Genomic DNA, 25,674 nt, shown 5'->3' with positions numbered 1-25,674 from the left:
CCAGTATTTGAATAAAAAAAAAACTTTTGAAAGGTTATTATCTGAGGAAGATCCCATAGGTACAGAAGTAATGTTTCAGTATAATGATAGAACAAAGTAAATCAGAAAAGCTGAATCTGGTTTACTTGTTTTAGTAATAAATATCTACTGATACATTTTAGGCAAGAAGAGAAAAAGTTGATTGATTGTGTTTAAAAAAAATCTAAAAATGCTGGAATCGTATAAGGAGGGTGAGACCCAAAAATTCTCAGAATTGTTATATATATATATATATATATATATATATATATATATATATATATATATATATATATATATATATATATAGTACAACTTGTAGCAATTGCCTTTCAGTCACTGTGAAAATATTTCCCTTGAGATGCAATACTCTTGTTCCTGTGCTTCTCCCATTCCTGTTAACATTTTCTGTACTCATCTTTTGTTACTGCGTCTAGAGCCTCCTGTGATTTTTCTTCCTGGATTTCTAACACAGTAGCAGCAAATTGTCTTTCCCTCAGTCTTAATTTTAATTTTGGTAACAAAAAAAAAAATCGACATCTGAAGAATTCAGAAGGTGTGAAGAAACAACTGTATTGTTTTTGGTCAAACACTCTGTGACAGATAATGAGATGCGCATAGGTGAGCTGCTTCCATGGTACAACAGTATTTTCAGATGCACTGTCAAGTTGCAAAATGCAGTTAGGCTTGTACCATCTTTTTGGACATTTTCTCTCCAATGCTTTCCCACAGACAACTCAGCAGTTCAGTGTAATGTCACTTATTGATAGATCAGTCTGTTCATGAGGAAACTGTTATTAGTAAGTCTGTTAATGTTGAAAAGCATGATAATCATATTCAATATGACCTGACAAGCTGTTTTTGGCTTGTAGAAAAAAAAATTGCCATAGTCATGATCACAGTTGTAGACTAAATGTCAGGAATTCATAGTTGAACAACTCAGAACAATCCCACTAGGTTAACACGCCTAAAGGCATATAATATCTAGCAGCATAGTAAATAATTATATCCTTCTTCTATTCTGTTACCAAGTTCTGGGAACTTTTGGGCTATACACTTAAACAACATTTACAGTTTTGCTAGGGAATTTTACTTTACATTTTATTATTTGTTTTATATTTTCTCTGGTTATTAATCTAATTAAGTCAAGTTATAGCACAGAAAAACTAACAATAAACAAGAATACAGAACAGCTTTGTAATGTAACCAAAAACACATTTCTCAGGACTGATCTGGAAATAAATCTGTATATATTGTAAAATTTAAATATTTAATATGAAAAAAGAAAAAAATCAGTGAACATGCACATCAGGATGAATGGGGGAACTAGTTTTGCTATATTTGGGCTAATGGATTCAGAATGGAATTGCTTTGGCAAAATTAATTATATTCATTTTTCAACTTTCCTGCTGTTTTGCAAATGTTTCAAACTCTGCAAATTCACATACTAGTTCCATTGTTGGCTCTTACTACTTAACTGTACACCACTCCTTTGCTAACTGCATTCTCTTTATCCAGAAATTCGCTATTATGATTCTTGAATATTTGTATCCAAAGTTCACTATCCACAAATGTTGATTGGTGAAATTTCCTAAAGCATATTTCACAGAGAATATGCTGCATTTGACGATGCACTTGTTTATTATGACTTATTTTCCTGGGACTTTGTCTGGGTTATAGAAACACTTTATTCCCAGTGCCACATGATGCTTTGCGAGATCAGCATGGCACCACAGAGCTGTAGCAGTCATGCACAGAACTTTCAAATGTCTACTCTTAGAATGTTACTGATCTATTTCTACCATTTCACCTTGCATGCATTAAAAAGAGAAGTTTATTCATTTAAGGTGTATATTAGTTGAACAGAATGAGAATGAGTACTGCTACTGGATATATAATACTCATTCCTGTGCAAGCGTGGCACTGAATCGCTAATTTGCATGCAAACTTAGCCACTTGCTACAGCTGTGATCCAAATCAAGCCTTAAAGAAGCCCTCTTCCTATCCAATAAAGAAAACACATGCAACCCTGTGAAATAATAATAATGAAAGATGTATGACTGTCTACAAGGCATTTCAGTCTTCTTTATGGAAAAAAATGTGCAAAGCATCTGCACAGAGATGGAAAACAAAAAAGAAATTTCAACTGCACCCAGAGTAATGACTTCAAACAATGGAAAGAGCCTGTCCCACACCACCACTTCATTCACAGCTAATGTGTGCCTCAAGATTGGAACTCTATGGGCAATTTGTTGTATTTTGTTTGTAGTTATTATTCTGTCTGCATCTATTTTTGTTTGAGGAGTGGTGGCACAGTGGTTGGCACTGGTCCCTCACAGTGTTAGATCACATTTCTGGCCACAACAATTGGTCCAACAAAGTTGGAAAATGATTCCCTAACCCTCAGGAACAAAAATCACCATTATATTCCACTCCAGATTGGTTCTTCTTCATTGACTTTAATGCATTTTTCTGAGTTTGGAAAAGTTCCACAAATATTTTCATGATTTCAGCAAACTCACAGAGAAACAAACACTGCAAGGTTTGCTCATCACTACTCTCCACATATGGACATTTGATTAGCACATATAACAACTGACTTCTAATGGCATTGAACCTCCCCCACACTAATTCATGATAAATGGTACTACTACTACAGATGTTTTCAACTACTTTTAACATGTAATTGTCAGACTATGGACTTGCTGATGTATGCTGAGTTTTTGTCTAGGTATTCAACAAGCCATTTGCATATTTCTAACAATACCTGTGAAAAGCATGCAGTGTGGGGAAGTCATTTAACACTGAGAAATGTGAAAATGTGGTTGCACAATTATCTGGGTGGGCATGATTTCAGTGTAAGAATGAAATAACTGACAAATTTATTAACAAAATGAGTGACAACTAAAACAGTGGTTTAACATCTTTTATCGTAGTCTTCCTTATTCAACCACACAATCTAGGACTTATTTTATCTATACTAATAAAAGGCAAAGCCCTCACTGACTGACTGACTGACTGACTGACTGACTGACTCACTCACTCACTCACTCACTCACTCACTCACTGACTCATCACTAATTCTCCCACTTCCCATGTAGGTAGAAAGCTGAAATTTGGCAGGCTTATTCCTTACAGCTTACTTACAAAAGTTAAGCAGGTTTCATTTCGAAATTCTACATGTAACGGTCATAATGGTCGATAATGTTCAACAACGTCCGCCATGTTGAACTTTCTTATTTATGGCCCCATCTTCACGAAATTTGGTAGGCGGCTTCCCTGCGCTAACCGAAATTGATGTACTTACTTATTTCGATGGTATGACGCCACTGTTGGCCGCCATATTGAACTTTCCAACGTCACCAATTTTCCGACTTCCCGTGTAGGTAGAAGGCTGACCCCATCTTCACGAAATTTGGTAGGTGGCTTCCCTGCGCTAACCAAAACTGATGTACGTACTTATTTCGGTGGTATGACGCCACTGTCGGCCGCCATATTGAATTTTCAAAACTTCACTAATTCTCCAACTTCCCGTATAGGTAGAAGGCTGAGATTTGGAAGGCCCATTCCTTACAGCTTACTTACAAAAGTTTAGCAGGTTTCATTTCGAAATTCTACGAGTAACGGTCATAACGGTCAACAACGTCCGCCATGTTGAACTTTCTTATTTACGGCCCCATCTTCATGAAATTTGGTAGGTGGCTTCCCTGAGCTAACCGAAACCAATGTAAGTACTTATTTCGGTGGTATGACGCCACTGTCAGCCGCAATATTGAACTTTCCAACGTCACTAATTCTCCAACTTCCTGTGTAGGTAGAAGGCTGAAATTTGGCAGGCTCATTCCTTACAGCTTACTTACAAAAGTTAAGCAGGTTTCATTTTGAAATTCTACGCGTAATGGTCATAATGGTCAACAACGTCCGCCTTTTGAACTTTCTTATTTATGGCCCCATCTTCTCGAAATTTGGTAGGCGGCTTCCCTGCACTAACCGAAACCAATGTATGCACTTATTTCGGTGGTATGATGCCACTGTCGGCCGCCATATTGAACATTTCAACAGTTTTTGTTACTTATGGGCCCATCTTCAAGAAATTTGGAACACGGGTTTACAACGCTAACTGAATCCTACTTACGTACATATATACAGCCATAGCCTGCAGCTCGGTCACCGTGTTTGGTGGCGTTGGGTCCCCCATCCCAACGCCTCCCACGTTGTTGGCTGCCTGCCTATATAAGACCGTCCGTTGCTCCGGTCTCTACATTCCCTTCCTTGCTTCGCCACAGGATTCATGTCTCCCTACTGATAACTACAGCCTTTTTGTTTAATCCACGGCTCTTAAACATCTTAGATTCACAGGTGACGATTTCAGTAGTGGACACTTTGATGTTTATGAATTTTTAAACTCTCAAAAGCTGGATTTGATTTTATCGATGAAACCGGTTGTGTGCTTACAACGCTTGACAGATGCCAAATGTCACTTCAACACAACAAATCCTGCAAATACTGTCGTAATTGAAACAAACCATGAAACTCAAACCGATTATGACAGCAGCAATCCAAGCTGTCAGATTTGAGACAAGATTACTGTTCATATGGCCAAATGTAAGTTGCATGCTCAAGAGTAAGCTCAGCGCCCAGCTTGGTCATGTTACAACCGGAGGACCGAACTGACAACATGGTATACAAAGAGATCCTTAACAAATAATTATTGGCATATTTTCCCTCAGTTTAAAAAGGTTTAATTTTCTTCTTAAAAATTTTAATGCAGTATTTCGCCGCTGCGAAGTGCGGGTATTTTGCTATATATATATATATATATATGACAGCAACACTCATAACAGTGACAAAACAATTACATTGACAATCATGTTACGTTATTTTTAAAATGTTTCCTTTTCTTTTTCATTACTTCTTTAACACACTACTTTTCCGCTGCGAAGCGTGGGTATTTTGCTAGTTATAACATATATATAATATCACTAACTAAAAATGCATTTTAGAATCAAGCAATTCATTGTTTTCTGGGGGTTGTTTTCTAATATTGCAGTTTAATATCAACCAAATATTATTTTTTAAGGTAACCTCTTTTTCTTATTTGTACTGTGGATCTCTATAAATGTTGCTTAATTTTTTGGTTTCCAGAAAATTTTGTCCTCACTACAAAATATCCTGTGAACATGTATGTTAGCTTTGGTAAGCGGTAGATACATATATCAATAAGAGTAAACAATGTACATTTGCAAATAATGTTAGACTTATCCATCTGTTTTATTCAGCTAACAGTTAATTGACCAATAATAGTTGTTTCAGTAAGTTAATGCTATCAGTGTTAGTGGGTGCTTCCTGTTTCATCTCTTACATAAACTTCCCTTTTATTTAACCTAGTTTCTTTAGTATTGTGTTAGAATGTTGTTTTAATTTGCTTTTCTAGTGTTGTCATCTCATGTTCCTTCTTGGGTGTAAGTATCAGAGTGTTAATTAGTTTAGGTTGGAGAAAGCATGTGGATTTTTCTCCTCAGGCAATGGAATAAGGTCTGTGTGGTATTTTGTGAATTAAGGTTTTAAATAAAGTTGTTATAAACCAGATAACCAATGAATAAATAATGGGGAGTGCTTAATAACAGAGAGTAATGGAGACGGGCATATTTGGTAAAGTTCTGTTTTGTGTGCGCTAATAAACTAAACACCTTTTCAGAGTTAACCATCTGCCTTGCATTGAATCATTTACGGAAGCTTTCATAGCGAATAAAGAATATTACAGTCTGTGAGAACAGAACCACTTTGAATGCTTGTGCAGGTATAAGATGCCAACAGGAGACAGTAGCACTTGTATGGATAATAATCATCCATCTCTTATCTTTTTTATTACTAGGGGGCTGTGCCCCCTACTTGCTATGCTTTTCCACCTCAGGGGCCCTGTGTGCACCAGCCACTTCATGTCTTTGCTGCTCGTATTGTGAAGGGGGGTCTGAACACACCCTAAGGAGATGCTGTTGGATCAGCTGCTGTCTTGTTGCTGCTGCTGCCGAGCTGCATATTCTGCTTGTCGCACTGCATGTCGATCATTTAAAAGCCTGAGCAGCAGCTGTCATTTTGTCTCACTGCCTTGTCTCACGGACGTTAAAGTGTCTTTGAGAAAATCATGTAACATCTTCTTCCAAGATTTTTTTCTATAATAGAGATTAAATTGAGCCCAAGGGTCACTTTAATGCATACATTAAAGAGTGGTAAGACATGTATTACTTTATTCAGATCAAATGCCCTTATTCTAAACCTCTAGAGCAGAGGTCGCCAACTCTGGTCCTGGATGTCCACCGTGGCTGCAGGTTTTCATTCAATCCTTTTCTTAATGAGTGACCTGTTTTTGCTGCTAATTAACTTCTTTTGAACTAATTTTATTTGACTTGCTCTTGAAGACTCAGACCCCTTAATTGTTTCTTTTTCCTTAATTAGCAGACAAACTATAATAATGAGATACAAAATGAACCAAAACAACTGGTGTCCATCATACAATATCTGAAAATAAGGAAAGTTGAAGGTCTCCAGAATGTCGATCTTCTCAGGTCCCCAAAACATTTTACCAGCACTCTTAGACAGAGAATATCAACAATTTAGGAAATGTCTGCTATTGTAACATGAGAGCAGCAACAAGCCACGAAATTAAAGAATTGGTTTAATTAACAACAAAAATTGACACCTCATTAAGCACTTGGTTAGAGTGAAATTGGTTGGAGTTTGAGGCCCTGACTTAGTTGGTCTTCTTTTGGCTCCCTCACTTCACATTTCATTTCTGTTTGGGTGCCATTTAAGGTAAGTAATGAAGCAATTCAGAGGAATGATGATGAAATTAAGGGGAGAAAATTTTAAGAAAGCAATTCAATTTTAACGAATTCACAAGAAGTTAATTAGCAGCACAAACTGGGCACTCATTAAAAAAGGGGTTAGAATGAAAACCTGCAGCCACGGTGGTCCTCCAGGACTGGACTTGTCAACTCCTGCTCTAGAGAGCAAAGAGAGAAAAATCAGTTAAGAGATACTATATAATGTTCAAAACGTTACCAATATTTCAGCATAGTAAACTAAGAATAATCATAATAAAAGACTGCCAGATTGGGAAAAAAATGAGTACATAATTTTTTCATTGTATTATGGTTGGTAAGATGTGATTCCTTCACTTAAGCAACCTAAAAAGTATAAAGTTATAATACACAATAGAGTATTCAATGAGGAGTAGTGATGAAGAACCTCATTGAATTTGCTTCATCTTCAGTGGAAATCGCTAAAATATTTGGAACCAAACTTCATTGAAATGCACTGAAGTCAATGGAGAAGGAGAGAGTGAGCTGTTTTTGTGTGGATTATAATGGTGCAAATGTCTTTAAAGTGTCCCTGACATGAAAATATCTGCCGACTATGCTGTGCCGATTTTCGTGGGCAAAAATATGACCCTAGTTGTGAGGAAGCAGTGCTAACCACTGCATTATGTCTCCCTGACTTAAAATGTATAAAATAAACTATTGGACCAGTAAAATGTCTTTCAGGTGAGAAGTATGAATTCAATAAGGCTTGAACCTCACAGATCTGATAGCAAATAAATACCTCTCTCATAATTGAAAAGTATGGCTTGTTTGTTTTTTTTCCCATAATGCTTTTGTTCTTTCACTACCACTACTACCAAGAAAACACAATACTAAAGTACTTGGATTCTACACTACTTCCTGTTTGTTTAACTACAAATTTTAGATACAGGTCACATACAAGTCAATACAAAACATCATTACCTGTAAGACATGAATACACCAAACCATTTCCAGTTTCCTCTCGTGTGTACTTTTGTATTTAAATGAATTCACAAGATTTCCACACATCTTTTCCATCTGGAACTGCAGCACAAGACTCTTTTATCTTTTATAACCCATATATATATATATTGGATAATTGTGAATAGAAAGAAATTTTGAATTGAATTTATCATATTTTGCACAGATTGATGAAAATTATATTTATCTTGAGTTCACTTTCATACCTAATAATGAAAATGTAATTGAAAAGTACTTTTTCCAGTCCTTTCCCAGATTATCTAGAACAGTGATTTTCAACCTTTATTCCCTTAAGGTCCCCCAGTGAACTTGTATGTTTGCTGCGGTTTAAGCAAAGGTGCTTGTTATTTAACTTAATTTTATTACCCAGTTCATATTTGTAACTAGTTCTATTACAATTTCTGTATTTTTTAAAGCATTATACAAAATTAAGAACCTGTTTCAAAAATAGCCTATAGATTCTTTTATGAATAAAAAATATTTTCCTAGTGCTTGAATTTCTTAGTCATAAAATGAGTTGGCATTCTTAAGGATAAATAATTACCATTAATTACTGAACTACAGAATTTGTCACTGCATATATTTTTAATAACAATAAACATTGCTCACTACTCAATATGGCGTATTACTTTTTAATTCATGCATAAAATGAGTACATATTTCTGAAAGTAAAAATTAATTTTTAAAATGCAGAAATAATTGCTGCAGACAATTTTTCATAACTTAACTGTAGAAGATACCTCATTATCCTCTGGATTTAGCACTGGTTTCTGTCAGCAAACTCCACACGAGGGTAGATACAAATACATTTTTTCTTAACAAAGAACAATCAAGTCAGCGGAAAAGACAAAAATGTTGTGTGGGACAATGGCAGCAAACAGATAATACATAGTAGGTTGGGCAGCCCCAATAACTGTGTGATTATAAAAAATGAGCAGAGTGGCAACAACAGCAGGTGTCAGCCTAAAACTGCTTCATGACACTGTCACAAATTTGGCCATGTTATAACATTACATTTCCTTATAGTAGTGTTTATGTTACTTTATTGTGACCAACCCATTCTCATTCTAACTATTGTACTCTAGATGTGCTGTGCTGTACTGCACTGTGCAGAATAATTCAAACACCAGAGAGATCCAATTTTATTGGGAGGTGCAAATGTATTCAGATACAACCTACTGTATATATGAAACAAAAAATAAAGGCAGTATTGATTTGGGAAGAAGGTACATAAGAAAAAGAAAGTGACTGCAGAAAGTGGTTTATTTAACAACTGCAAAAACAACACAGTATTAGACAATAATAAAAGGAATTCAATTCTGTATTGTTTACACCTTAATAATAAACCCATTACTGTTCTGGATGTTATGGACACTCTAGGTATTGAACAACTGTCTAGAACTAAATCATACCTCACTCCTCTACTTATGATCTTCTGTTTGGAGTCCAGGCCCAGGTCACCCTGCTACCAGCTCTGTTCTCTCGCCACTTTTAAACTCACCACAGTTTTCACACCAGTGTTCTTTTCTCTAACATACAACAATCACCCACACTGCATACTGTCTCAATTATGCGGGCATGTCCATCAACCTATCAACCTTTCATAAAGAAAAACTGGCTTAGCCCAACCCTTCCTTTTTATTTCACCCGATCATAGTGCTGTTTTTTGCCTTTTCCCTGATTTACATGTCAGGCAGCTCTCCGTGGTGCTGTCTGCCTCCCTTGTCAGATCCAACTGTTGCAGTTGGCTGGGATGCTACAATATTTTGGACAATGATAAAGCTGTCCACTTTTAAATGATAATATTGACAATCTGAAGCTTTTCAATGATTAGTTTTTTTTTTGTGCTCTATTTTAATTCATGGTGTGTTCCCCCTGAAAGTTCACTAAGGCCCTCTTGTGGGCCATGGCCCCCAACCCCCCAGTTGAAAGCCTCTGATCTAGAGGAAATTTTGCTTAAAAAACATTAATATGGTTTGAGATGCTACTCATATATGTTTTACAACTAGAAACAACAATTTCCCATAACATGAAAAACAATTCTTAAACTTGGCCACACTTCTTTTAATAAAGTCAACAATTTACATTTAGCAGAATAAAATGTTTTGCTAAAATGCTACAATTAAGATATAATTGTTAAAAAACTTTAAGGACTGTTGCATTTTGGATTGTAATTTGCACAAAAGAAATTAATAAACAGTTCTTTTTAAACTCATATCTTATTCTTGACGAATTAACAGATTTATAGTCTTTCAGCAACAAATAAAACACAAAAGAAAACATAACTAATCTTCAATAAATTTTGACTCTGTTACAGTGTTAACAGGCTTAGTAAAATTTAAAAGCTTCCGTAGCTAAAGAGGGGTAGGGATTCCACATCTGAGACTGAGCAGAAAAACAGAAGCCACATAGCTGAGGAAAAAAATCAAGACATTAGCAAGAGAGATACTTAATGTCATTTATTGCCTTAAGATATGAGAGGTTAGTGTTCAGGCAGTTGACATGCAGATTTTTGACTGCTTGCAAGAAACTGCATTTCCCTTGAAACTTGACCCTTTTTAAAAAGCAGAAGCACAGAGGTTTCTGTCCCATATGTCACAATATGTAGTCAATATACAAATCACTAAAGATTGTGTGTTTTGGGTATGGTAAAAATATATGTCCTGTAAAATTGTAATTAAGAATAACAACTTCAAGTATTTCCTGCCCTAATACCATATTTTACGTGAGTGTCGAACAATCGGCAATTAGTACACAGAACACACATATATTGAGGTGCAACATTTTTTCTATATGGATTTTTTGTATTCATTTAATCAAAGTTCCAATTGCCTCCAACCTTTTAAAGATTTGTGAATATGCTGTATAATGGAAAACATTACAGTTACATTTTTAAAGAACATTTACTTTAATAATTTTAACCCTCCTAGCCAAATGATGAGTTCTTGTCTAACGCATTTCACCAAGTTGTAAAACTTTCATTTTTGCAGGTTTTTAAATTGTGTAATTCTGATTCTTAAATATATAAACTAGCGTTAAACCCTTAAAATTTTAGAGAACTAATTAAAAAACTAATTAAATACATTTAGTACATGAAGCAGTTTCATAATGTAAAGTGCCCTGTCATCTACATAAAGTGATACTTTTCCATTACAGTTCTCCAAATCTTAAATTACTTATGCAAGTTAACGGCTAGAAGTAAAATGATAAAGTTAAGTAAAGCTGGTGACAAAGAATATCCTAGTGCAGTTTTATGTTTTAAAATAAAAATCACAACATATTATTTAAAGAAACTGGAGGTTTGGAGCAGGAATGTAGTAGTTTAATCCATCATAAATATTTGGTTCAAATATATTTTTCTGCATTCAAGGACAACAATGTGTTATATATGTTATGTTGAACATAGGGTGGTGAATAGTAATTGACGTCCTAAAATTCAGTTTACTCTTACTTTTCCCAGAGTCTTAACATTGGTGTTTAGTAGAGAAATTGGTTTATGGATGTGCAATGTAATGTGATTTTATTTTACATGGGAAAAATAGAATTGGATGGTGTGGATATTTATGTGTATGTATGTGTTTTATTGTTTTTGGTTAATTATAAATGATTTTGTGTCTCATTTTTAAATTGAATCTGTATGTTTTGTGGGTGGAGCTCTCAAGAGGCAGGGCCACCCTGACATCACTTCTGCTGACCCCTAACTCTAATTGTTTAAGGTCAGGGTTGAGGAAGATAGAGCAAGAAACCAGAAAGGCTTTATTACCTGTTTATATAGGTTTCATTACCTCAGTATTTGATTATGGCTGTATAGCTTATGCAGGATCAGCATCTAACTCCAATTTTAAAAAAACTGGATGCTACTCAGAGTCAAGCTTTGACAGTCTGATGTGGTGGTGTTAAATTCTCACCAAATTCTGCAGTACAAGTCTAGATGGGACAAATGGCATTAAAACTACAACTACTATTAATGTACTGGGTAAAAATTAAAGGGTATAAGAATGATCATCATGTTGTTAGTGTATTAAGGGATTGCTGGGAGCACCATAAAAAGTATTGTTAGTTTTGGGTGGGTGGGTTCAACACAAGTTGAAAACATGAGGTTAATGAATTTTCAGATTGGTCCCACAGTGTTAATCCCGGTATTACCACCATGGCTTGTCCCATTGACATTAGTAGACTTAAGGAAATACGACTTATTAAAAGCAAAAAGTCAAGGTTTGTCTGAAACAAGGATACTAAACACGCATATTACTAAAAACTATAATGGAATATTGAGGATGTTTTTGGATGGAGCCAAAGTTAGTTTGATAAGAAATATAGCATCAGCTTCTTGTGTCCCAGAATTGCAAGTGATTATCTGTCAGCATTTAAAACTTAACTGATAGCCATTATTTTGGGTCTACAGTGGATTGAAAAACTTTTTCCAAACTGGGTACTTATCTATTTTGATTCCTTTGCTGTCTTACAGAGTATTAAAATGGGTAATTCTTCACCAAGGCCAAACTTGATATTGGAAGTGACACAAGCATTTACATGGGTTGCAGAATATGGGTGTGTATGTTAGTTTTTTATGGGTTCCAGAACATAAAGGAGTCAAAGGAATAGAAATAGTTGATGATTTGTCTAAAAAAGCCACTAAACATTCTTTAATTGATTTAAAGGTGATATTTAGTAAATCAGAAATTAAAAGCATGGCACATTAACAATTATATTAATTGGCCAGTTTTGTTTAGCTTTAGACTTTTGACAAATGCATCATTTACATGAAAAACCATTGCTGATATGGAATAAGTTGTTTTTGATTATTACAGTAATTCAGTACATTAGACATTACAATGAGAATTGCTGTTGAAAGCATCATGAAATCTCATGGTTTATGTTCAATATGCTTTTGCATACTAACATGTCTTTTACATATTAACATATCCACTGAAATGTATTGATGAATAATACTGTTTTGCTCTTTTCTGAAAAAAATCAGATCAGATACATCATCAAGAAGTTCCACTTTAAATTCTAAATGTAATAAACACAATTAACAATTCTGTTTTACCATTATTAAATTGTAGTAGTGAATGGCTATTTTCAAATTTTAAAAAATCCTTTCAGTTTCATAATTGCTTATTAAAAACACTTTATTAGCTCATTTTGGTGTAATAAATATAACTTAGAAAACTCTTTTCACTTTAGCTTAATCTTTTGTAGAAGTGTGTTAATCGCTAAATGCGTTTTTAAATTTAATGATGCTATAAAGTTTCACAAACATTTTATTTACAGTTCACATACTATTTTATACAAAATATTGGGAAAATATACAAATGTTACAAAAGACAGAAAATTTCTTTGAAAATATATCATAAATTATTCAAATAAATGGGTCAGCACAAGAAGAGGCACCTTTCCTATGTATATACGATTGAAAAAAATATTAAACAAAAATAATTCATAATGGGCTGTTGAAATGCCCTTTATTAGGCCGGGCGGAAATGTAAAAAAAGAAAAAGTCAAACCTTCGGTCTCCAAAAACTATTAGATTGGTATCAATCAAAGCATTTCTAAGCCAGGATCCAAGGGAGCACAGTGTAATGTAGAACTTATGCTAATAATACCCACACATGTCCAAGTAGTGATAAGCCTGCAAAATACTGTTGTCGGTACACAGATGTCAGTAAAGGTGGTCTGCAGAATCTGTTCCTGCACCTTCAGGTGCAAGGCATGTTATACTTAATCATTTTATTTTTTTTCCAAATTGCTTTCTTTGGTGTAACTAATAGAGCTGCAAGTTAATAGCTTGGAGAACTAAAACAATCCTTAATAGGCCACATTATACAAACCATACATATGTTAAGACTGTTGCAAGGCTAAATTTGTATTCTTGTCTTGTATTGTTCTGACTTCTACAGCAATAACAAATCATTCACATATTTTTTTAAGCGCTGGAGTTCCTGTTGTTTAATTTTTGATTTTACATATATAGCATAAACAGTGCAATAACAAAAATCCAGGCATCCATAGCAGTTCCACTGAGAAGAGATGCAAAACAAATATATTTACTGCATACAAATTATTACATACTGTGTCTAATAGTTTTGCTTACAGTGTTATAGTTCAAACACTGTTTGGCATTCACACATCTAAAGATGCATTAAAAGCATCAAGAAATATTTGCCCCGTCATATACGTGTGCATGGGGGACAGTTTGCAGGCTTAAATATTGATATTTGCCAGCCAGACTGGGGGTTGGCACTCTCACTTAATCCTTTGTTCTCTTGTTTCTGTGCAGTTCACCCAAAGACCTGGGGCCTCATGCATAACGCTGTGCGTAGAATTCGCACTATAACATGACTTAAGCACAAAAGCCGAAATGTGCTTACGCACAGAAAAATCCAGATGCAGGAATCTGTGCGTACTCCAACTTCCGCGTTCTTCCACTCCATAAATCCCAGTCAGCGTGAAAAGTAACGCTAATGCACACGTGTGCTGTCCCGCCCCAACTCCTCCCAGAATTACACCTTTTTGAATATGCAAATCAATATAAATAGCCCTTAAGCTCAGCGTTCTTTGAAAAGGCAATGGGAAAAGCACAGGGGAAAATATAAGAATTATAAGAAATACCAAGTGGAGGCAAAGGAAAAACATACTATTTGTTGATTTAAACAGTGGTATAATCAACAAAAGGAAGTTGATCGAGTGACACAGTGTGTCGGAGAAACTCGAAAGCTCAAGTTCACAAAGTCACACAGTGCCAAAATAAAAAAGAAGTCACATATCAAAGTCGCCATGAAAAGGCAAGTTGTAGTCCACCGTCTGAGCTTATTAGGGGACAGACAAAAAAAAATAGGCACACAGTGGGAAAAAGCACAAAATGTCAACTTTAATCTCGAAATTTCCACTTTAACCACGTAGTTTATTTTGTCATTAAAGCAGAACATCATAAACTTCATCTTAAATTCATTTAATTTACTATTTTCTCAAACCCCATCGTAACTAAAGTAGCAAGTTAAATGCTTTGTTTTATATTTGATCTTCAATGTGCTCTATGTGTGTGAATCACTACATGCTTCCGTTCTTTCTCTTTAAATGAAGTTAAAGTTTTATCTGTATAATATAATCAACATATTTTGCTGCATTTCATCTTAAAAATGATATCATCATCATATGTAAATACGTGCTTTATAAAGTGGCTCAGGCTGTGCAATATTATAACTGTAGTGCAAGTTTACAGTGGGGTAATTGTACTTATAAGTACAAACAATTCTATAAGGAGCAATTGATTGAGTGCGTTTATAGTTCTTGGGATGAAACTGTTTCTGAACCGCGAAGTCCGTACAGGAAAGGCATTGAAACGTTTTGCTGTGGCTTTGGCAGTGTGTGCTTGATGTTGTATACCAATAATTCTCTTTCTGATCAGCTGCTGCTGTGATTCCCCACTCAGATACAGTGATATAAATACTCCGAGTGGTGCAGTGAGTAATATGGAAAAAGATGATCCACTGTGGCAACCCTTAAAGGGAGCAGCTGAAAGAAGAAAAAGAAGAAGAAGATGTTGCAGTGAGAATAACAACGCTAAAGCAGTTATGGTATTTGGAATACTATGGCTATTCCCTGGGCCATTATATTGTTACAGGTAATCTACAATCAGATGCGTTACACTAATAAACAATATGCGGTTAGTTTCAGTGTATTTATAAAGCCGCGTCAGAAATGTGGTTCTGAGAAATAAAGGGTAACCACACAGGAACAGTAGCACTGCTTTGATGCTGGGTGCCACCAGTCTGCAAAACCGAGCGGAGAACTTGCGTACGACAGGGTATGAGGTACCGTGGAAAAGTGCGTGGCTTTACACCAAGTGTAGGTTTTATACATCGTGATTTGAATGTAGAAACGTTCTTACACAACATTTCTGTGCGTACACACTGTTTATGCATGAGGCCCCTGGCCTCTTGATGACATCACCACCAATCCATCCACTGATGAAGTTACTTATAGCCAACACTGATGATGCCATTTTCTGTTCCCAGAATCCACTCTACCGCCACATCAGTTCCTGTTCTGGCCATCTTGACTCCACATCTTCTTTTTTTCCTCCATATTTAAGCCCAGTAATTTTCCTGTTAGTCAGTTATATTTTGAACTCGCTCTGTACACCGTGTTTTCTTTATTTTTTCCATTTTTCAGTATACAGGGTGGGCATCCCCAAACCCTTTTCTGTATGCTGTTTATCACACCCCAAATCCATTTAGTGGCCTTGTAAAGTGATCACTACCTCTGCCTGAATTGCTTGACTTTTGATGTATTGAGCAATACATGATACAATTGATTTAAGCTGAAGTACCAAACCACTAAAGCAGCAATGTGCTGCTTTTAACAAAGAGTGAAGATCATCATCATCATCTATGATGAAAAGGTTTTCTGGAGCTCAGATATTTTTCAAAGCATACTGTCACACACGTGCGCATGGGAGGCAGCTAAAGGGCTTGAGTGAAGGAAGTTCGGAGGCATGCCGGGGTGTGGCAGAGTGCACTGACTCTTTTCTCCCTTGCCTGTAGACCATCCCCGGGATTTCACCTGGATCTCCTGACATCACTTCCGGGACTGAGCCAATGAAAGTCGGCCACACCAGCTCCAGTCCCTCTGATGTCACCTCCGGCTACGAACCAATGGTGGAAGACCACGTGCCAGATCCATACGACCTCACTTCCTGTCTCCCCTTTAAAACCTGCCCCTTTTCCTTTGTTTCCTCAGTCTTGTACTGGACTCTGTTGAATGCACTTCAGTGCTGTATTTTGTGAAAACGACTTTGCAGCCAGGATACATTATACGGGTGGCTGCCCCAACTCTTTATCTGTCCATGTCTCGTTCTTGTGACAGTGGCGTAGTCGGCAGGATGGAGAAGTCCCAGAAGAGAAGGGGACAGGACCTGCAATATACCCAGGTGGGAGCGTACCGGGGCCGAGTCTTCAGGCGGGAGGGTGCCCCGTGGTTCGGCGTGACCCGGTGCGGGCTCCGCTCCCGGCACTCATAACTAGGCCATCTGGAGAGGCCAGGGAGTGTGCGGGTGGGGCTCACAGAATTGGGCTGCCCTGGAGGGGAGGCAAAGGGACTCAGTATGCTCTCTTGGGGAGAGTGCCTGCCTCCCTGCGAAACCAAAGCCCCATTTACCACCTAGGGGTGCCCCAGACTGGCAGGTGAATAAAATAAAAATGGAGGTGGGCCCCTGAGCGCCCGACCAACAAACAAGCCTGGTCCTTATGGGCAATGGTAGGGCATTGGCTACGGCCATTTGAAAACACGCCCTACCAAATAATAGAGCAGGTAGCTTGCTATCTGCTCCTGGAAGCGCTTCCCCGTGGCTTCACCCAGCCGGTTTGGGGCGAGCAGTTTAAGAACATGTCTGAGCTCATAGAGCTTATGGAGACGCAGAGGGCGGCCTCACACTCTGGGGGAGCAGAACCGCCTCATGTCAAACCCAGCCGGTATATGCCAAGACCTAGCCCCTCCCTGTACAATCCGAGCTCAGATGGCGTCCGCGGCCGCTGGCGCGCAAAACCGCTTGGGGCAAGGAGGAATGCAGGTGGAGGGCGAGGAGGGGTTGGTGTGTTCTGGCTAATCCGCTGGCGGTCCCACATACTGGCGTGGTGATCGCCAACGGACACAAGACCACAGGTTTGTTCGACCGCAGCAACGTTTCCATTGTTGCCCGCCGCTTTGTGCAACCGCAACAGTGGCTAAAATTTAAGACCGGTATAACCTGTGTCCACGGAGACATCCGCTGGTACAGGTCCGCCGCTTGTGTCATCAGTTACGGAGGGTCAGTTCAGAAACTCACCGTAGCGTCCTACCTGATCCTCCACACCCGTGATACTAGGGCGGACTGGTCTAAAATCAAAAGCGTGAGACACATACCACTCCCGGGTTAATTTGGGCCTCGTTATGGACGGAGATAACCCGTCTCAAGCTGCCTCCACGCCGTAATCAGCCGGCAGAGAGAGACGGCGTCGCCCTGACTGACGTGGCAACTCCCGGCCGCCGCTGGCTAACACGCCATCCACCAACGCCGCGGAGCGGGAGGAAACCACGCCCATTGAGGTCGACGCTGACCCTCTCTCCGTGTTGCGGTTCCAATTTAAAGAAACGCCGCTTCTTTTAGAAGGGAGCAATGGAATGATGACTCCCTGAAGTTTGTAAAAATGCAGTGGTCCTTGTCAATGGCCAGCGACTAATCAGTCGATGCCACAGGGCCCCTACTTTGTGCTAGATAATGACCTCCTTTACCGTAGCAATGCATGACGGGCAGGAGACGAGGCTGCTGCTAGTGCCGCGCACCTTCCGCGGCAGGTCTGCGAGCTAGCACACGCCCACCTCCTAGGTGGCCACCTGGGCACCAAAACTCTGGAGCGGATCAAGCCCGCTTCTACTGGCCAGGAATTAATGAGGAGGTTCGCCGCTTTGGCGCTTCCTGCCCGGAGTGTCAACTGCGACAAATTCCTAGGAGGGACCGTGCTCCTCTTGTTCCTATTCCACTGATTGACGCTCCTTCCACAGAATCGGGTCGACCTGGTGGGACCCCTGGAGCCCTCAGCCCGAGGACACAAGTACATTTTAGTCCTCGTGGATTACGCTACACGATACCCGAAGCTGTTCCGCTGCGCCAGCTACCTCTAAAGCCATCGCACGGAATTACTAGGGTATTCGCGTGGGGATCCCCAAAGAAGTCTTGACAGACCAGGGGACCCCTTCACCTCGGAGACGTTCAAGGAGACTGCCAGATTACTGAAAATAAAGCATTTAAAGACCTCGTGTATCATCCTCAAACCGACGGATTAGTAGAGAGGTTTAATCAAACTCTCAAGCAAATGCTGCGTAAGGTGGTCAGCGAGGATGGAAGGAACTGGGATCAGCTCCTCCCCTCGTCCTTTTGCCTATCGGAAGTCCCACAAGCCTCCACGGGTTCTCCCCTTTGAACTACTGTACGGGCGACAACCTCGGGCATATTAGATATTTTGAAAGAAGGCTGGGAAGAAGAGGCTCTTCCCTCCACAAACATACTGGAGTATATCGCGCAGTTACGCGATAGATTTGGAAAGATTCGCCTGTCCTTAAAAGTCACATGGAGGAGGCTCAAGCAGCACAGGCCCGTACTACAACCGCGCACGCCTCTTCGGGAGTTCCGCCCGGAGATCGGGTCATGGTCCTAGTGCCTACCTCCCACTCTAAATTGCTTGGCCACTGGCAGGGCCCCTACGAAGTTAAGGAGAGGAAGGGACTGGTCGACTATTTGGTGAGTCAACCCAATCGTCGGCCAAAGGAGCGGGTTTATCATGTGAACCTGCTGAAACCGTGGAAGGACAGGGACCCCGATCCCTCCTCCGCCAGCCCCGCCACTCTTCGCCACACACACGACCTTAACTTCGCACGGACTTAAGTCCCAGACAGCGGCAGGAGCTGGAAACAGTTATCCGGACCGTTCGGGAGGTAGTCAGTGAGAACCCCGGAAGGACCTCTCTGCTTGAGGACAACATCGTGACAGAGCCCGGGTTGTTGTCCGAGAACGCCGTGATCGTCTTCCCGAGGCAAAAAGGCTGAAGTGGAGCTTGAGATCAAGCGCATGCTGGAGCTAGGTGTGATTGAGGAAAGTTATAGTCCCTGGTCCAGCCCCATTGTGCTCGTCAGTAAGCCTGACGGAAGTTGGAGGTTCTGCAATGACTTCCGTCGGCTTAATCAAGTCTCCCAATTTGATGCTATCCAATGCCACGCTGGGACGACCTCCTCGAGAGGCTTGGACAGGCTCAATACCTGACCACACTTGACATGACAAAGGGTACTGGCAGGTTCCTTTAACGGACTCCAAGGTAAAACGCGTTTAGTACCCCTAGCGGACACTGGCAGTATCGTGTCCTTCCATTTGGGTTACACGGGGCTCTCGGTTAGGGTCGCCCGACCTGCCGGGTCTGGGCTAATGGGGGGGGGGCTTTGTCACACACGTGCGCATGGGAGGCAGCTAAAGGGCTTGAGTGAAGGAAGTTCGGAGGCATGTCGGGGTGTGGCAGAGTGCACTGACTCTTTTTCTCCCTTGCCTGTAGACCATCCCCGGGGGATTTCACCTGGATCTCCTGACATCACTTCCGGGACTGAGCCAATGGAAGTCGGCCACACCAGCTCCAGTCCCTCTGATGTCACCTCCGGCTACGAACCAATGATGGAAGACCACGTGCCAGATCCATACGACCTCACTTCCTGTCTCTCCCTTTAAAACCTGCCCCTTTTCCTTTGTTTCCTCAGTCTTGTACTAGACTCTGTTGAATGCACGTCAGTGCTGATTATTTTGTGAAAACGACCTTTTGCAGCCAGGATACTATATTATACGGGTGGCTGCCCCAACTCTTTATCTGTCCATGTCTCGTTCTTGTGACAATACATACAAACTCCTTTCTGATTTTCTGAAAAACAACCAGGAGGTCTTCCTCTGTTCAATATGCCTGTTCCTGGTTTTTCTATCTTGATTTTGGTGTTTGGAAAGATTCCCTAAAGACTAAATACTCTTAGGATGGCCCACATGATTAAAGTATATTTTTCTTCCTATGGTTAAGACAATGATATATAGAGCATTTATATTGTGACCTGTAGGGGGTGTTGAAGCACCCCAAACTCTAGACACAACTTCACAAACACAAGTTCTGAGTATAAATAAATGGTTTTATTGAACAAAGTACCCTAAAATAGGTGTTTCCTTCTCACTCCTTCTGTTTCATTTCCTCCAAAGCTCTCAGGTAAACTTCAACTCACCTAGATGAGGTTGAGTGGCTTCTTTTATGCTGGACCCAGGAGTACTTCAAGTGCTAATGCACAGCCCAATGGAAGCACTTCCGGGTCAAGCAGAAGCCCCACAGAGTAGGAATTACTAATCACAATAGTTTACCTTGGCGGTAAGACTACAAGACTACAAGTCCCAGCATGCCTTACAGGTGTTCGTGTGATAATCCTAGCCCAGGGATGCTGCTAACTAGAATATCTAGGGAGCCTGTAGTCCTGACAGGTTGTCTCCACCTGTCCTTGCAAACATGCTGGCCTCCTGGCCAAATAACGACCCTGAGCCTGTCCTGGCAGGGATGCCAGCATACCCACTTTCATATTGGCATTTCAAGCTTGACAATCCTTTCCTTCATTTTCATGCTTCTGTAGGGTTGGCATCACATCTGGGTAAACAACCTTGCCCTATTCCAGATGCGACACCTGCCCATGTGAGCCGTCCATCACCTTACATTGTAATTGTGTAATTGCAAGTCATTTGGTCAAAGTAACCAAAGATATTAGATATGCTTACTTAATTGACTGTAATGTTCAAATGCAAATAAAGGCTTTTTCAGTCATAATAATTTATATAGCGATTTTGTTCTTCTTATTTTTATTTTTGTCCACATTGGGTGTTTACTCAGTTCACACATTTGTTGAATACTAAGCTATCTTTTACCTGTTAAAAAACATCAAAATAAAACCAAACATGCCACTGGAAGCCTGATCATACAGCCTTTCTTTTATATATATATATATATATATATATATATATATATATATATATATATATATATATATATATATATATATATATATATATATATATATATATATATATATTTTTTTTTTTAATCATCCTTAATGGACAAACAAATCATGTTTAAGCAATAACTTATTTTACAGACAAATCCTGTTATAATCTATATGGAATAATATTCTCTATATCTGGGGTGATAACAAGACTCGGATGTGCTATTACCCACAGAAACCTGAATTAACAGCAAACAAAATGCATACAATAATTGCACCAACAAGTTGGATTGTGTCATAAGATCACAGATGGATCAGCTCCACCTGGATTTGAATTCTCTTTTCAAGCAGTAAGAGCTCATTAGCATTATTTTATTACACTATCTGAATATGAATGAGATATCACATTTTAATACTATTTAATTTTATTTTAGAAAGTTACAATATTAACAGTGATCAATATCAGTATTTCAAATACCATGTTTGCTGTAAGTCAGTTATTATTATTATTGTAACTATTTTGTTTAAGGCACACCCATGTAGCTTAAAATTCTTATGCACAACATTCTATAATTCAATTAGTTTTACAAAAAAAGTCATAACTAAAATTAATCTGCTACATTAGATTGTTTTGCAAAGGAGATAGTACATTCTGTATAAATACTAACTTTAACGTTATGGACCCTTGTGATTTGGAATGTGGCAATCAGGAAAGGCAATGCATATTTGGGAATTTTATGCCAGAAATTAGACAAAAGAAAATAATTTTAACATGTTGCTGCAACATACAGTACGTGCACTAGCTGGTGTAACACGCGCCGCAGTTTTGACCCTAGTGAAGTTAAACTTTTCTTAAGCTAAAGGAAGCTTAAGCTTCTAGCCAAGAAAGCAGAAGTTATCCTTCCCTCAGTGAAGTGTGGTAAAATCACTGCATGCCATAATTTAACAGACTGACTTAAATTTAACAAATACAAGCACATTATACTGCACTAACAGATAAACCTAAAAAAATGAGACATCAAACTGAAATTAGTTCTTTGTCTTTATAAAAATCAATAGCGTTTTCATCAAGAAAATTAAGAATATTTTCAGAAATAGGATTAATGCAAAAAAGTGAAATACATATATACTGCATAGCAAATTGAAAATAACCTTGAATGAGAAGAATGGTAGAAGATCACAATACAAATTCTTGTGCAGCTTCTTAGTGAGTGTGAACTTAAGCAGTACTTACAGCTGGAGAATATTAGTGGACAAGAATGCTCATCCATTGGGAAGTTATGAAGCTGCAGCTGGCATTCTGCATTGATGGTAAGCCTGGATATAAAAAGAATAAAATTAAACAGATGTCACTGTAGACTTCACAAAAAATTTCATATGCTCTTTAAGTGGTAGTATTAGCTGTAGTGCCAAGTTTTAAAGAGCATGCTAAATACAGCTTAACGCCTATAAAATGCACCATAATGCCTATGAACATCTTTGTAAGCATCATATTTTTAAAAGATGTGAACAAAAAATAATAGATAAACAACAATTACATATTTCTATTTCTGTGGAGGTGGTTTAATAGGCTTTCAGCATTGCAATCCCAGGAAAATGATAGTGAATCTGTGTAAAGTTATTTTGGCTTCATGGCTAAGGAATCACCAGGCTGTGGATGCAGTTACCACCTCATTACTTACTAGAGTATGAAACATTGACTTACTAAAAACAACATACACCCTCTCAAGATCTTATTCTAAGACATTTGCCGGCTTATGCCATCCCTATCATTAAATAAAAGTAATCTCATTTGACAAATATGATACCTAGAATATTTCTGTCATATTGCATTGAACAAAATTCAACCAAAATGTGGCTTTTTGTAAAAAAAAGTATATGTACCATATGTGTTACATATCAATTAAAAGTCATAAGAAACAGATGTAAATACACTTATAATAAAAGGATGAGTGTCCGTGTGTCTCTCTTTGTGTCCATTTGGTTGCTGTGTCTCTGTCATTCCAATAGATGGTGCATCACAAACATTAGCACCACTATTTCGAAATACCATACCAAATGGCATATAGCAGAGAGTACAATGCATATGCTAACCCTGAAGTCTACGTTGATTACTTAGATTTCCACCATTCTTAGATGGGTAGCACGGTTAGTGTATATAAAATCTAAAGGTTTCAAACAGTGTAGCATATTGCATTCTACAAAATTCAGTCAAAATGTTTTTTGTAAAGAAGTAGATGTACCCTTTGTGTTTTCATATAAATTAAAAATCTAATTATAAGAATTAAATGTAAAATGTATATAAAATGTAAAAGTTTCAAAAAGTGTGCCATTCTGGTGAAGAGGTTACAGCAAGTCAGATTTCTTGTTATGAGTATACAGTACAATGAAATTTGGAGCATATGGCAAAAATACATTTTCAAAAAAATAAGATGAAACAAATCAATAGATAGATAGATAGATAGATAGATAGATAGATAGATAGATAGATAGATAAAAAGTATATATAGCACTAAACATACACACACACACATATATATACAGTATATGTTCACAGTAGAGGGCATTGTGTTGTTCTATGTACAAAGAGACAAAAGGGTTAAAAAGGGAAGTCAGAGCAGGCTGCAAGTTAGTGAGTAAGGAACTGAAATGAAAAGGTGCAAAGATGTGGAAGTCATAACTACCCTACTTTGGAACTGATAAAGTGTTAGAGCTGTAGTCAGGGTGTTCTCCATGGCCATAACTGTCATACTGTCCTTCAGTGCTATGGCCCCTGTATTCTGGAATTCTCTTTCCCTATCTCTCTGACTGTTCTTCCCTCCCTATTTTCAAATCTGATTTAATCTCTTTTTCTTTTTAATGAACATTTCTCTTTTTCTCTTAAGCACTTTGAGTTACTTTTTGTATGAAAATGTGCTATATAAATAAATGTTGTTGTTGTTGTTTTTCCTTTAATGCAACCTTGGGATTGTTAAAGGTGCTATATAAATGTAACCTATTGTTATTATTATTATCATTATTATTGTCATCACTCAATAACACTGTTCCTTTTTTGTCTTATTGTAACTCTTAAGAAGAATAAGCATTTTTATATTTTTTATTATTTCAAAAATGCATGTTGTCCTACATTCTTCCTCGATCCACACTAAAGGTCGCAACAATATATACAATATTTATGAATATATACAGTAAGTATACACGTTCAAAAGAAAATCATTTCCATTTATCATTGTCATTTTGTTCTCAACAAATTACACAGGATTACTTTGTAAAGATTTGTCATTTGAATATTTTATTTATGGAAATCCGATATGTAATTCCAGTGGTCCCTTAATTTTTTTGTGCAGTGTATATACAGTGTATACAGTTATATATAATGTGTATTTTCAAGTATTTTATTATTAGATTTCATTGCAGTATTTGCCAGTCTTTTGTAGACTGTGTGTAAAAACCATCTGAAATTGTCAAACATAATGTAAGTTTCAAATTGTAACATCATCTGATGGAAATATATGTGTTAAATTGGAGAAGCACGTTGGAGTAGTGCTCTATATCAAGGGAACCGGATTTTAACTCTCAGGTGCACCCTGCAAGGATTTTGCATGTTTTCTCCACCATGTGTGTGTAGGTTTCCTCAAGGCACTCTGATTTCCTTCCCCACTCCAAAGACATCTAGCTTAGGTGGATTGCTGATAATAAATTGGTCGTGGTGTGTGAGTGTGTGTGTATGTACAATCACATGATGGCAATATGTAAGATGCTTCTGCAGCCCTTCTCTGAATAAGCAGGTTTACAAAAACTAAACTAAATCTTCAGTGTAAATAAATAACAGCATACATGCGCTTTACAAGAGATCTTGCAAAGAAACCCAATAAAAAAATGAATGACATTAAAGAGCAATGAACATCAACATTACTTCCATTTCTAACATAAGGTGGGCTTTCCAAACCTACATCTCTATCACCTTTAGCCACAGGCCTCTAAATGATGTCACAGGGGCCTCCCACTAAACGTCTGCAGCTGGACCCTTCTCAATTAATCAGACTACCAAAACTGTGTTTAAAAAGATCTTTAAGTTTGTGTCTGCAAGCCCCCGATGCTTGACCTGCTTTGAAACAATATGCGGATATCCTTATAATATGCATGTTATGTGCTTACATGTTTACTAGAAAAGGCACACTTTGTTCCAGATAGATAGATAGATAGATAGATAGATAAGTGTAATTCTAGAGATCTCGTAAAATCATTTAATACATTTATTAATATTAACAATGATACATTTGGGTTG

General features: G+C 38.1%; 1 protein-coding gene across 1 annotated transcript in view; it reads right to left on the bottom strand.

Annotated features, from left to right (window-relative positions):
• LOC120523410 (gamma-aminobutyric acid receptor subunit gamma-3) overlaps positions 1-25,674 on the bottom strand; it is a 1,280,683-nt gene that overhangs the window by 456,057 nt on the left and 798,952 nt on the right. Inside the window, exon 5 of the mRNA XM_039744699.1 lies at positions 22,621-22,703. Within this exon, the coding sequence (XP_039600633.1) occupies positions 22,621-22,703 (83 nt within the window). The remainder of the gene's footprint in view (positions 1-22,620; positions 22,704-25,674) is intronic.

This window comes from Polypterus senegalus, chromosome 2 (genome assembly GCF_016835505.1).
Source record: "Polypterus senegalus isolate Bchr_013 chromosome 2, ASM1683550v1, whole genome shotgun sequence".
Lineage (NCBI taxonomy): Eukaryota > Metazoa > Chordata > Cladistia > Polypteriformes > Polypteridae > Polypterus > Polypterus senegalus.
The sequence above is the reverse complement of the archived record's forward strand: the minus strand, read 5'-3'. Positions and strand labels throughout refer to the sequence as shown.